A 13,755-nucleotide genomic window follows, 5' to 3' on the forward strand; every position below is an offset into this window, starting at 1 on the left:
TCTCTGGTCCACAAATTGTCTCTATATCTCTTCCTCTGGGTATTTTGTTCCACCTTCTAAGAAGAATCAAAGTATCCAAATTTCCTTCTTCATCAGCTTCATTTGGTCTGTGAATATTATCTTGGGAATTCCAAGCTTCTGGGCTTATATTCACTTATCAGTGAGTGCATACCTAGTGTGTGTTCTTTTGTACATGGTATTGGGACAATGACAGGAAAGTAGATCAATGGAATAGAATTGAAGACCCAGAAATGAATCCACACACCTATGGTCAATTGATCTTTGACAAAGAAGCTAAAACCATCCAATGGAAAAAGGATGGCATTTTTAATAAATGGTGCTGGTTCAACTTGTCGTTAATATGTAGAAGAATGCAAACCGATCCATTCTTATCCCCTTGTACAAAGCTCAAGTCCAAGTGGATCAAATACCTCCACATAAAAACAGATACCCTGAAACTAATAGAAAAGAAGGTGGGGAAGACCCTCGAGCACATGGGCACAGGGGAAAATTTTCCTGAACAGAACAAGAGTTTATGTTCTAAGATCAAGAATTGACAAATGGGACCTCAAAAATTGCAAAGCTTCTGTAAGGCATAGAACACTGTCAATAGGACAAAATGGCAACCAACAGACTGAGAAAAGATCTTTACCAATCCTACATCCAATAGATGACTAATATTCAATATATACAAAGAATTCAAGAAGTTAGACTCCAGAGGAGCAAATAACCCTATTAAAATATGGGGTACAGAACTTAACAAAGAATTCTCAACTGTTTTTATTTTCTACCAAACATCTTCCACTCAGTATTCCCAGAAAGTTATTCCTCCCAGATCTAAATTGAGTGAATGATTTTTAATCTTTTTAATCCAAGGACATATTGTGTATTTCATCAGCATAATGGCTTTATTTGACCTTCTTGGTACTAAAAATTGTCAATTTACTCAATATCACTTTGGGGGAGAAGAAAGCAATCACAGGACAGGGTAATAAAGGGGACAGGGATGGGAAGAGGGAAATATGGTCTTGGTGGGGGAAGCAAGACTGAAGCCCTGAGGGCCAGCAGAAAGAATGAAAATAGGCAACCTCCAGAGTTAGAGGGAGGAGAGACCCTCTAGAATGTTCCAGAGACCTGGGAGAGACTCTAGGGACTCAAAGGGAGGAACCATAGATGAAATGCACTACAGTGGGGAGAAGGAACTTATAGAGTCCACCTCCAGCAGAAAGACAGGGCATCAAGTGAGGGATGGGGTTGCCATCCCACAGTCAAAAACTCTAACCCAGAATTGTTACTGTCTGAAAGAACTGCAGGGAAAAAATGGAGAAGGGCCTTGGGAAAAGGAGTTCCAGCATCAAGTCCAAAGTCGGATCCATCTCAAGAGGAGGCACCAATATCTGACACTATTACTGACTCACAAAAAGGGACCCACCATGAATGCACTCTGAAAGATCCAACAAGCACCTGAAAGAGTCAAATGCAGATATCTACAACCAACCAATCACAGAGCTGGTAACCCCTGTGTGTGTATGAATTCAGGAAATGCTGGAAGAAGCTGAGGAGGAGGGTGACCCTATAGGAAGACCAGTAGTTTCAACTAACCTGAACTTCCAGGATCTTTCAGAAAATGAGCCACCAATGAAGCAGCATTCACCAGCTGATATGAGGCCCCCAACACAAAGGACTGCCAGGACTGAACTCAGCCAAATAGCATGCACCTAACCCTCAAGAGACTGGGAGCCCCAGGGAGTGGGAAGGTCTGGTATGGGGGGACATCCTCTTGGAGGAGGTGTGGGATATGGAACAGTACAAGGGTGGACTAGGAAGGTGGTAAAGTCTGGACTATAAAAAAATTAAATAATTTTAAAAAAGAAAGTTATTAGCCCAAAAGCTCATAATACCCACAATACAACCTACAAACCATATAAAGCTTTAGAAGAAGGAAATCCAAAGTATGAATGCTTAAATCCTATATAGAAGGGATAACAAAACAATCACAGTATGTAGAGGGAAGGAGGGAACTGGGAGGGAGAGCGGAGCAGGAGTGAAAATGGGAGGCAGGATCAGGTATTGGAAAGGGCAGGAGAGAAGTACAGAGGGTCAAAAAATTGAATAGAAATATGTAGCAGTGAAGGCTGGAAAACTGTGGGTAGACACTAGAAAGTCCCATATGTCAAGAAATCAAGTGGCTCCCAGGACCAAATAGGGAAAACTTAACCAAAATACCCAACAAAGGGGAGATAGAAACTGTAGAGACTACCTCCAGTAGATAGACACACACCCCCAGTTGAGGGAGGGAGCCACCCATCCATCTCAAAACCGTTAACCCAGAAATGCTCCTGTCCAAAGAAAAGACAGAAACACAAAATGGAACTAAGTCTGAAGGAAAGACCATCCAGAGACCACCCCACCTAAGGATCCATCCCATCTGCAGACACAAAACCCAGACACTATTGCTGATGCCAAGAAGTACCTGCTGATGGAAGTGTGGTATGACTGTCTCTTGAGAGGTACTGCCAGCACCTGACTAATACAGATGCAGATACTCACTGCCAACCATTGGACTGCGTGTGGGTACCCCAATGGAAGAGCTAGGGGAAGGACTGAAGAAGCTGAAGGGGATTGCAACCCCATAGAAAGAACAATATCAACTAATTGGGTGGACCACTCAGAGCTCCCAGGGACTAAACCACTAGCCAAAGAGTATACTTGGAGGGATCCATGGATCCAGATACATTTGTAGCAGAGGATGGCCTTATCTCACATGAATGGAAGGGGAGACCCTTGGTACTTTGGAGGCTTGAAGTCCCAGTGTAGGTGGATGGTAGAGTGGAGAGGTAGGAGTGGATGAGTGGGTGGAGGATGTAAAGAGAGGAGGTATAGAAGGGGTTTTGGAGGAGAACTGGGAAGGAAATATCATTTGAAAGGTAAGTGATTAAAATGATTAATTAAAAAATGAAGCCCAGAGACTGAGGGACTGGCTAGCCAATAACTGACGCAACTTGAAACATAACACATGGTCAAGCACCAACCCCTGACACTACCAATGATACTCTGTTGTGCTTGTAGACAGGAGCCTATCAAAACTGTGTTCTGAGAGGCTCCACCCAGTAGCTGACCCAGATGCAGCCACCCACAGCCATACACTATATACTCTGGAAGTCTTATGGAAGAGGTGGGGGAAAGATTGAGGAACACAGAGGGGATAGGAACTCCACAAGAATCCCAACAGAGTCAACTGACCTGGACCTTTGTGGGCTCTAAGAGACTGAACACCAACCAAAGAACATACAAGGACTTGAACTAGGCCCCACACATATGCATTAGATGTGCAATTAGTCTTCATATGTGTCCCCCAACAACTGGAGCAAAACCTTAACCTGACTCTGTTATCTCCTTGTGGATCCTGTCCCTCTTACTGGGCTATCTTGGCTGACCATAGTGGAAGATAATGTACTTACTGCTGCAGTGACTTGAGATGTGAGGGTTGGTTGGTACCCAGAGTGGAATCTCACCCTTCTCAGAGAATAAGAAAACGGAAGAATAGGGGAAAGGGCTTTGTGAGGGGGATGGAAAAAAGGGGGACTTGGATGGGAATGTAAAGTGAATAAATGAATTAATTAATGAGAAAAAAGAAAAGTCATCTCAAACCATCTCCCCATTTATTACAGGATTATGAGTATGTTTGGTGGTTAATTTTTTTACTCTTTATATGTGAAAAATAAGAATTTGATTTTTAAATGGATAGCTGGCAAAGACTGCTTCCCATGTTGTAGGTTCAGAAAGTTTGGGCAATGATTAAACATTGCGATCATTTCGCTATGCTCTCTATTTCTGAGATTAGCACCTCCTATTGAGATCTTTGATCAATTTCAAGTTTTGTTTTGCTTTGTTTTTACAAGATGAGAGTTGAAAGTCAACTTTAACTATTCTACATGAACATATCTAATTTTGCCCAACTTATTAATGTGACTGCTATTTTTCAATGTCATCTTTGTTAAGTCTTTATTGGCTGTCATGAGAGAAGCTTTCTCCTGCAGCACATGGGAACAAATACAGATACCAACAGACATGACACTGAAGATCCTGAAAGACCATGAAACACTCTGATTCTTGAGATAAGATCATATTGGATTTAGGACCTGCCCCAGGTTGACTGACTTATCCCTCTCAGAAGAAAGGGCAAAGCAAATATGGGAGGAGGCAAGCAGAACAAGAGGGAAGGAGTGGCACCAAGAAAACAAGGCCCTCTAAATCAACATTGCCAGATCTCATATGAACACTGAGACTGAGGAGAATGCACAGAGCCTGCCCTGGTCTGAACCAGATGGGTCCTAGAGCTGGAAGAAGAAGGGAACACAGCCCCTGTCTGTGACCCAGATGCTGTCTTCAATTGATAACCACTTGCAAATGAAAATTTATTTTTGTCTAAGTGAGTCTTACTGGAGAACAGCAGTAGATGGCCAACAGAAAATGGACTCAGTGGCATCACTGGAGGTTTCTTGTCTCATAATGCCATGTCAGGGCTTCTTTTACATTATTTTTTCTCTTATTTTATTCTATAGGCCTTCTGCATATTATGACTTCCACTTAGTAGTTTTATAGAATTTCTATTTCTTGAGTGTGAAAATGAGTAGACCTTTGTATCTATATCTAGTTCATGTACTTTTCTTGTGTTCTTTTCCTTCTGCTTTTTTTGTTCTTTTTTAAAACTTTCCCATTAATTTATTGATTTGATCACTTTACCAGATCACTAACCCCTCCTCCTGGTCTCCCACCCAGCTTCCCCATCCTCCCTCCCCTTCTCCTTGAGAGGATTGGGCCCCACCCTAGGTATCCACCTACCCTGGCATATCAAGTATCTGCAGGACTAGACACATCCTATCTTACTGAGCCATGACAAGGCAGACAAAATAGGGGAGTGGCATCCACAGACTGGCAACAGCTTTGTTTACAGCCCCTGTTCCAGTTGTTGAAAGACCCACAAGAAGACTGAGATGCATGTCTGCTACATATGTGTGGGAAGGCTAAGGTCCAGCCCATGTATGATCTCTGGTTAGCAACTCAGACTCTAAGAGCTTCTAAGGGTCCAGGTTAGTTGACTCTATTTGTCTTTCTGTGGAGGTCCTCTCCCCTCTGAGACTGTCAATCTTTCCCCAGAGTCTTCCATAAGAGTCTCAGAGCAACTTCCAGTATTTGGCTGTGGGTCTCTACATCTGTTTCAGCCAGCTTCTGGGCAAAGCCTCTCAGAGGACAGTTATGCTAGGCTCCTGTTTGCAAGCATAACAAAGTATCAATAATGTCCATTCCTCACACTTATGCATCTAATAGATTGTCCACTAAGCCATATCACTATGATCATTCATATTTCTACATTTTTTAAATTGATATATTTTATTTATATAAAAATATGATCTCAATTTTGGTGGTATCAATGTAGGAACACACAGAAGGATGAAAGTCAACATTTGCAGCTATATGTCTGGGATGTGACACTCATAATGACATTATCATTGTGACAATAAGCAGGGATAGCATTACCCCCTCTCTCTGTTGCTTTAAGTAATGATATCTCCTCTCTATCTCTATTCAGTTATTCCATAATATCTGAAGCTGCTATTCAAGCTTCAAAAGAGAAGAACAATGAATAATGTTACCCAGCTCTAAAGTCTATGAACTATTACAATGACTAACCTGTTAAGATAAACTCAATAGTCCTAGAATGGTATTTCCACCTGAAAAATAGCTAATAGCTGTCTAACTGGACCCAACATGAGGAAATCACTGGCTGATACTATAAACCTAGAAAACTACCTATAGCTGTAGACTTTATTAGATTCTAGAAGAGAGCCTATTACAGCCATTCTACTACAGGAAATCAATGTATTCTGGGGAAAGTATGAATCAGTTTTCACAAGGAATGACATCTCTAATAGGTTGTCCAATCTCATGTGGTTAGGCATAAACACATGTGCATATTTGTAATACTAAATGGACTCAGAAAGCTATTTGTATGTGTGTGTGTGTGTGCGTGAGTGTGTGTGTGTGTGTGTGTGTGTGTGTGTGTGTGTGTGTAAACAGCAGTAATAATTAAAGAAGCAGGGGCTGGGAGAGATGGCTCAATGATTAAGAGCACTGACTCTTAATAGGTCTTTCAGTGACTTCTTTCAGAGGTCTTGTGTTCAATTCCCAACAACCACATGGTGGCTAACAACCATCTGTAAAGGGATCTGAGGCCCTCTTCTGGTGTGTCTGAGGACAGCTAAAGTGTATTCATATATATACAATAAATAACTAAAATAAAAATCTTAAAAAAAATAAAATAAATACACAGTCTTGAATTTGAGACAGACTGGGAAAGGACATCAGAGGAGTTAAAATGGCAAGAGGGAAATATAAAAATGATATAAATACTATAGTCATGTATGAAATCCTCAAAAAATAAATTATTTTTATAGTAACAGAAAGTATATATACAAGACGAATGAAAATTGAATGGCTTTGAGTAGCAAATTGTTCTGTAAGCAAAAAATATCAGTACATTTTGTTGGCTTATTCTTGCTCTTCCACACATAGTTCACAAAACATCTACTTGTACACTTTATACTCCCATGGGTTTTCCGAAAAAAAACCTTCTTGAAATACCAGAAAAGTCCTCAAAATTGGAAAAGAGTGTATGCAATTTTACATACATGAAAATCATTTAGTTCAATGTTCCAAGATAAATGTTCCATAAAATACAGTCAGAAATTACAGCTCATGAAAGTATTTTCTATTAAAATTGAGAATTTTCCATGTTCTGAAAGTCTTAAAGAAACATTTCCTTTTCCATATGTCTGAGAGTTTGTTTCAAACTAATGCTAATCCTTAAGAATTAAAGCTCCTGATTAATATAGCCTTTGCACTATAAATACATGAAACTTTTGTCAGCATTTGGAAGCATTATCCTTTTCTTATAAGTACCATACAAAATGGTAGTAGATATGTACGTATATGTGTATTATATATATATGTGTGTGTGTGTGTGTGTGTGTGTATACATATATACATGCAAACACAGGTTTTCTTCAGAAATTGGCCAACCATTAATTTCCATGCTTAATTAATACTCTTCACAATGCAGTTATTCAAGAGATTTGTCTATAGCCCATTAGATGCCTTAATACTCTCCTCATTGCCACCTTCATTTCTTGATTCCTCAATGTGTAGACCACAGGGTTCAAAAAAGGAGTAACAACTGCATCAAATAGGGCCAGAAACTTATCCAGGTGTGTAGAGGAAAAAGGCCATGTATAGAAAAATATGGCAGGACCAAAGAATAAGACCACTACAGTCACGTGAGCTGAAAGTGTAGACAGAGCTTTGTGGGAACCACTTGAAGAGTGTTTAAGAACAGTAAATAAGATGACAATATAAGAAATGATCAATATGAAGAAGGAACCCACAGACATGAATCCACTACTGATTGAGACGAGTAGTTCCAGTCTGTATGTGTTCATGCAAGCTAGTTTAATGAATTGAGGAAGGTCACAGTAGAAGCTGTCCAATAGCTGACCACAGAGAGGTAAATTTACTATGAAAACCAGTTGTATCACAGAATGTATAAGACCAACTACCCAGGCAGTAATTAAAAAGAAGATGCACATCTGGGGGCTCATCATGGTCAGATAATGAAGTGGCTTACATATGGCCACATATCTCTCAAAGGCCATGGCTATGAGCAGCACCATCTCCACACCCCCAACTGCATGGATGAAGAAGATTTGAATAATACAACCTCTAAAGGAGATGACTTTGTGCTTTTTGAATAAGTCAAAAATCATCTTGGGTGAAGTGGCAGAAGAAATACCTATATCAATGAAGGAGAGGTTGGACAGAAGAAAGTACATAGGGGAGTGTAGATGAGGATCAGAAGCTACAGTGAAAATTATGAGACAGTTTCCCATCATGCTTGCCACATACAACATTGAGGATACCAGACAGAGCAGCAGTTGGGTGTCCCAGGAGTTTGTGAGTCCCAGGAACACAAACTCTGATGTCACAGAATTATTCATTCTCTTCATTGGCTTTGTTATCAGTAATCCCTAAAGGAGAATCAGGGGAAGCTGTAAAGTATGATAACCATATTAATAGAATGGAAGAAGAAAATCTGAGATGTATGAAATCCCATTTGTACTTTGATGTCCCAACCAACCTAAAGACCAACAGATATCTGAACAAGTTCTGGACATGACTAATTAACAGAAAATTATAAATTTCACTAATGCACTTCATACTTCTTGAAAGTAGAATTATCAAGAACTCTAAATAGAACAAGGTTTATGACTGTTTTTCTCATTGAGTAGTATGCATAGCACCTTCCAGGATTATGAAAGTTAACCAATAAGAGGGAAACTTCCATAAGAATATTAGGTTGAATTTTCTAAGTTGAAACGGGGCCAAGAAATGGTGATGACAAAGGTCACAATTTGAGGGGATAATCAACTACTATTACTCTGTTAAATTGACACAGTATTAAAAAAGACTCCTAATGACTTGTTATACTCATAGATTGATGAATCTCTCAATCCTCATCATGGAAGCTAAGTTTTACGGTAAATGTCAATTAAGAAAGAGATCCACAACTGACGATGGTAACGGCAATAAAAGATTGGAGAATGTTCAGCCTTAAAAGTAGGTGTATGTATCACTCTCCTCCCCTTATGGCTCTAGAATTATTGTAGAATAGGGGCAGAAAGATTTTTAAAGCTAGAGATGATAAATAAGTACAAGGAAATGGTGTTTTCCAGACACAGAGTGGCAGTTGCACATGTGCATTCACACTCATAAAGGGGGTTACACATGCACAAGACCTGCAAAAGTTCGAGTCATACTAAACCTCACCATAGAAAGAAGTGTTCATGAAGTCTCCTCCCTAGCTGAGTGAGGAGCTATGGGCTATTGACAGGTGTTGGAAGAAGGAAATAATATACAAAAACAAAATCAAAAAGAAAAAGAAATTAAAATCTAGGAGGATCTAGCATTATTTTGGTATATTTATATGGGAGAAATGAAATAATTATATTGAATAATTATCTCTCAATTTTTATTTCAACATAATTTGCAAGAAACCAATGTATAAAAGCAACCTGTGTGCACTAATGAAATCATAATGACACACACACACAAACCTTGAAATGTTACTCAATATTTAAAAAGGGAATTCTGCATATTGTAATAATGTTAATAAGTTTGGAATCAAAGAACACATTGGTAGACCATAAAATAAAAGAAATGGATTGTGAAGACAGAATGAGAAGATGTTGGTCAAAATATACATACAGAAAGATGGGATCATTAGTTTTGAAGGATTTATTTTACATTATTTTCAGTATAGTTAATAATAGCACATTGCACCCTGGAAAAAAAACGGGTAGAAATTCAAATTATTTTACAGTAAATAAGCATGCAAGGTTATGTATATGTCAACCCTGATTTAATTATTTCATTTTGTAAATGTTTACTGAAATATCACATAATATATAATATTTGTTAATTATAACATACTAAAATAAAAAGAGAAAAAAAATGCCCATAGATTTTTTTATAAAATGACCACACAGAAAAGTAAGTGGTTATATCTGATGGTTCTAGTCTATGCAATGTTTCTGAATTTAATATCTCACTGATTTCTACATATGATACAGTGATGCTCCTTATGAAATAGAAAATAGGCCACAGAGTGATGTGAGTCAGTGAACTGTCAGATTGGAATTTTTATCATGCTAGACACAGAAATAGCAGGTATTTCAAAATTTATCCAGATATTTCTACTATAGAAAATTTAAATGTCTGCATATACATTCTAACACAGTGTCAGTGCACTAGGATTCAGTGAGAACCACTGCCCTGGATTATCCAGTTCATAATCTTCCAGATCAAACCTCTGAAAAGTACAATGATGTCACAGAAAGTATTTTTGCTCAATTCCCTGATACAAAGATTATCACACTATATTGCAGATCTACTTGTATTCTTGTATCTAGTGAAGCAACATGACAGAATAAACAGAATATGGTCATTAGGTTCAAATTACAAAGATTACTTAGACCTATCAGCTTCAGATTACATGTCAAAAACTCTTAAAATAGTTTGCTTTTCTCTTAAGATTTATGGCGAGGCAACTAAAATTGTAATAATGTATTTGTTGTATATATATTCTATGCATAAATATTAAATAAATATTAATATTTCTTTAATTTACCTTTGATAGCATCCAAAAGATTTTAAAAATTAATAAATAAAAGAGAAATATTATCAGTAAGAATAGGACATCAAAACTGTAAATCATATATATATATATAATATATTTTTTAAAATTTATTTCAATCTTTTTAGCCAATAATAGGTTATACTATTCATATTTTTAGTGGCAAAATTATAAACTTTCAAAAATAAGTTTTATATATACATATATACTTAATAGTGCCTACTATTGATGTAATTCACTGATAAAGTTTCCCTAAATTAGACAACAACTCTATAAAGGGAAGGACTGAGTGTGTATTCTTATCAAACTCTCAAAATACAGAATTACAGCAGACCTAAAACAGGAACAAATTAATCCTTGCTGAAGAACAGAAAATGGACTTGAATTATTAAAAGCCACATTAAAATATTTATGAATGTAAAACCAAAGACAGGTAAAAGAGATTATTGAAATTCAGAAGTTACAGGAAATATGAGTGAGAAATGGAAGGAAAATTGGGGAAAAGGGGAAGAATAGAAAAATGACAAAAAGAAAGCAAAAAAAATTAAGAGCTGTCTAATTGCGAAATGTATATTGAAATGTATATAACCATGAAAAGGGGAAAGTATTATGCTTACACTATGTAAAATAATTTATGAAAGGTGATTTGAAATGCTTTTGGCCCAAATCTTCAGAAATAACAAATTATACTACATCCTGGGTTCTTCACAAATGCTAAAGTTCTTGGAACTAATTCTGACTGAGTCTCAGTTGGAAATTTATCTGTGTATAGGTGGCCAATTCACATCATTCAAACAAGAATTGAGATTTTTTTAATTTTTACTTTTTGGACCATCCGATTTTGTATTTATTGTTTAGATATTTTTAATGACATTGAAATTTGAATAAGTTGTAACTCTAAACATATTCAAATATCAAAAATAGAACCTGATACAGTTTGACAGTAAATATTTTAAAACATTACACAAAACATCAAATTCCAATTAGAATCAGGAGGAACAGTCTTTCAAAGGTTTCTAGAGGAGATGCCAAGGTGCAATGTTAATAAAGCCTTTACCTTGATTTACACAGAATTCAGGAATCTTCCTAAACATATTTCTAGACTTTCAATCATCATAAAGAGCAAATTTTATACTTATTTTAAAATAAAGATTTGGGTTAAGTGGATAGAAACTAACAAAGACTGAATACAGTGAAGAATGATCTCTACCCTTCATTTCCCTTCTCTATCTGAAAGCACAGCAAGTTCATTGATCTACACAGCTCAAACATTTTGTAGTTTTTAGCTTCCAATTTTTCAGAAACCTTCTTTAAGCAGAAGTAAAACCAAAGTCTCTCTTATCATTTCCAAAACACCTTTATTTTTACTTTTACGCTAAGCATAAATAATTCTATATCATTTAAAGTACTTAAGTATGTACATAAAATAAAGTCATCCAGTAGTGTGAAGAAGCTCAGTCATGTTGATTATTTTGATTCCCATGTCAACTTTTATTTCTGCTCAGGTGTCTTATGCTTCCATAGAGTACACTTAACAAGTAAGTCCCTGGGGAATTTTATTCTATTTTATAAGATCACCGGTTTGTACCTATCACTTCTGAATGCTAATGAATTAAAAACATACAATATTTGTGACTTATATTATATATCATCAAATGTTTGCTTATTTACCTAGTGGTAAAAGTTAAGATAATTTATGAAATTACCAGAATATTTAACTGCAATATCTTATTAATCTAGGCATTATAAAGTTATTTCCAATGTCTTCATTCCCCATATACAAAGTACTTCTATCTCAAAAAGCCTGCCAGACTTTCCCAATATGACATTAACTGTATTTTTACAATGACTCTTCTATGACACTCAATTCTTTTTCTTGGATGCTATCTTCTCTGCTACACTCCCTTGTGAACTTTATAATATGATCATGTTCATAGCAATTCCACCAAAAGCACCATGTGCATAAATAAAGCCACTCTTCTATGTCTAAAGTTCTACATATCCAAACATTTTTACCTGAATGAAAAGAACAGTATCTTTACAGACTCAGGTATCCTGTGCTCTCTAACATAAAGTATCAAATATCTTGCCATAGGCAAATAAGAAACCAGTTATACTTACCTCAATAGACTAATGACCAAGAGATACTGAAAGCATGTAGTTTAGAAGGAACTTATGGTTCAGGGACATTTTCTCAAGAGAACTATTTGCTTTGGCCCTTAAAGAAATGATCAAAGTCCTTAGTCATCAGGGATATGCAAATCAAAACAACTGTGAGATTCTATTTTATACTCATCAGAATGACTAATATCAAAAACTGAAGACATAGCACATGCTGAAGGAGGAGGTACAAAAGAAAAACACCTCCACTGTTGATGGGAGTGCAAACTTGGACAAACACTTTGGAAATAAATTTGGCATTTTTCCAGAAAACTGGGAATAGTTCTACCTCAAGACCCAGCTATACCAATCCTGGACATATACTGAAAATATGCTCTAACATCTCGCGAAGACACTTGCTCAACAATATTCATAGCAGCTTTATTTATAATAGCCAAAAACTGGAAACAACCTAGATGTCCCTCAACTGAAGAATAAATAAAGAAAATGTGGTGTATATATATACAATATAATACTATTCAGTTATTAAAAACAAAAATAACCTTAAAATTTTCAGGCAAATATATGGAATATGGGAATAGCATCCCTAGTGAGGTAGCCCAGTCCCAAAACTGGTATGTACTCAGTTATAAGTAGATAATAGCCATAAAATGCAGGTACCATGATCTACTTACATGCCTAATAAAGCTAAAAAAAAAAAAGGAAGGCCCAATCAAGCTTAAATCTCACTTGGAAGAGAGAATAAAATAGTTATAAGAGGAAGATTGAGGGAGAGATCTGAGGGGGGGGTGGGGAGGTGAATGGGGAGCACAGGATGAAGTGCGAGGAAGGGCCGAAGAAATGGCTAGCTGGCCATGAAAATGAATGGAAATCTGTAGCAGACAGGAGTGAGGAGGTGGGGGTCATCCCAGGATGAGAAAGAGACCTGGGATAAGGGAGGTGCCCAAGAATCAAAGGGGGTGAACTTAGCTATGACTCACTACATTGGGGATATAGAACCTCTAAAGGTCACCCCTATAGCTAGGCAGAAACTCCAGTGAAACAATAGAGACAGCAACCTCCCCACAAAACATTCAACCAAAATTTATCATATCTACAAGAAATGCAGGCACGGGGAAGGGAGAAGAAACTAAGGAAATAATCAACCAATAACTGGCCCAACTGGACACCCATTCCATGGGCAAACTCCAGTCCCTAACACAATTAATGATACTCTTTTATACGTGCAGACAGGAACATGGTGAGACAGCAGCTGACCCAGACAGATAAGGACACCCATGGCTAGTCAATAGATGGAGCTTGGGGACTCTTATGGAAGAATAGGAGGAAGGAGGAGGACTCTAGAGGAAGATCAACAGAGTAAAATAACCTGGACCCTTGGGCTC

General features: G+C 37.3%; 1 protein-coding gene across 1 annotated transcript; it reads right to left on the reverse strand.

Annotated features, from left to right (window-relative positions):
• Positions 1–7,127: 7,127 nt before the first annotated feature.
• On the reverse strand, positions 7,128–8,075 carry LOC127684521 (olfactory receptor 4F3/4F16/4F29-like). The gene has a single exon (XM_052181433.1). It carries the CDS (start codon positions 8,061–8,063, stop codon positions 7,128–7,130), a length of 936 nt encoding a protein of 311 aa, XP_052037393.1. The 5' UTR covers positions 8,064–8,075.
• Positions 8,076–13,755: the final 5,680 nt, after the last annotated feature.

This window comes from Apodemus sylvaticus, chromosome 5 (genome assembly GCF_947179515.1).
Source record: "Apodemus sylvaticus chromosome 5, mApoSyl1.1, whole genome shotgun sequence".
Lineage (NCBI taxonomy): Eukaryota > Metazoa > Chordata > Mammalia > Rodentia > Muridae > Apodemus > Apodemus sylvaticus.

What these genes read in the sequence shown, in the direction of transcription:
- LOC127684521 (XM_052181433.1), bottom strand. Translation starts at nt 8,063, where the DNA reads ATGAAGAGAATGAATAATTCTGTGACATCAGAGTTTGTGTTCCTGGGA.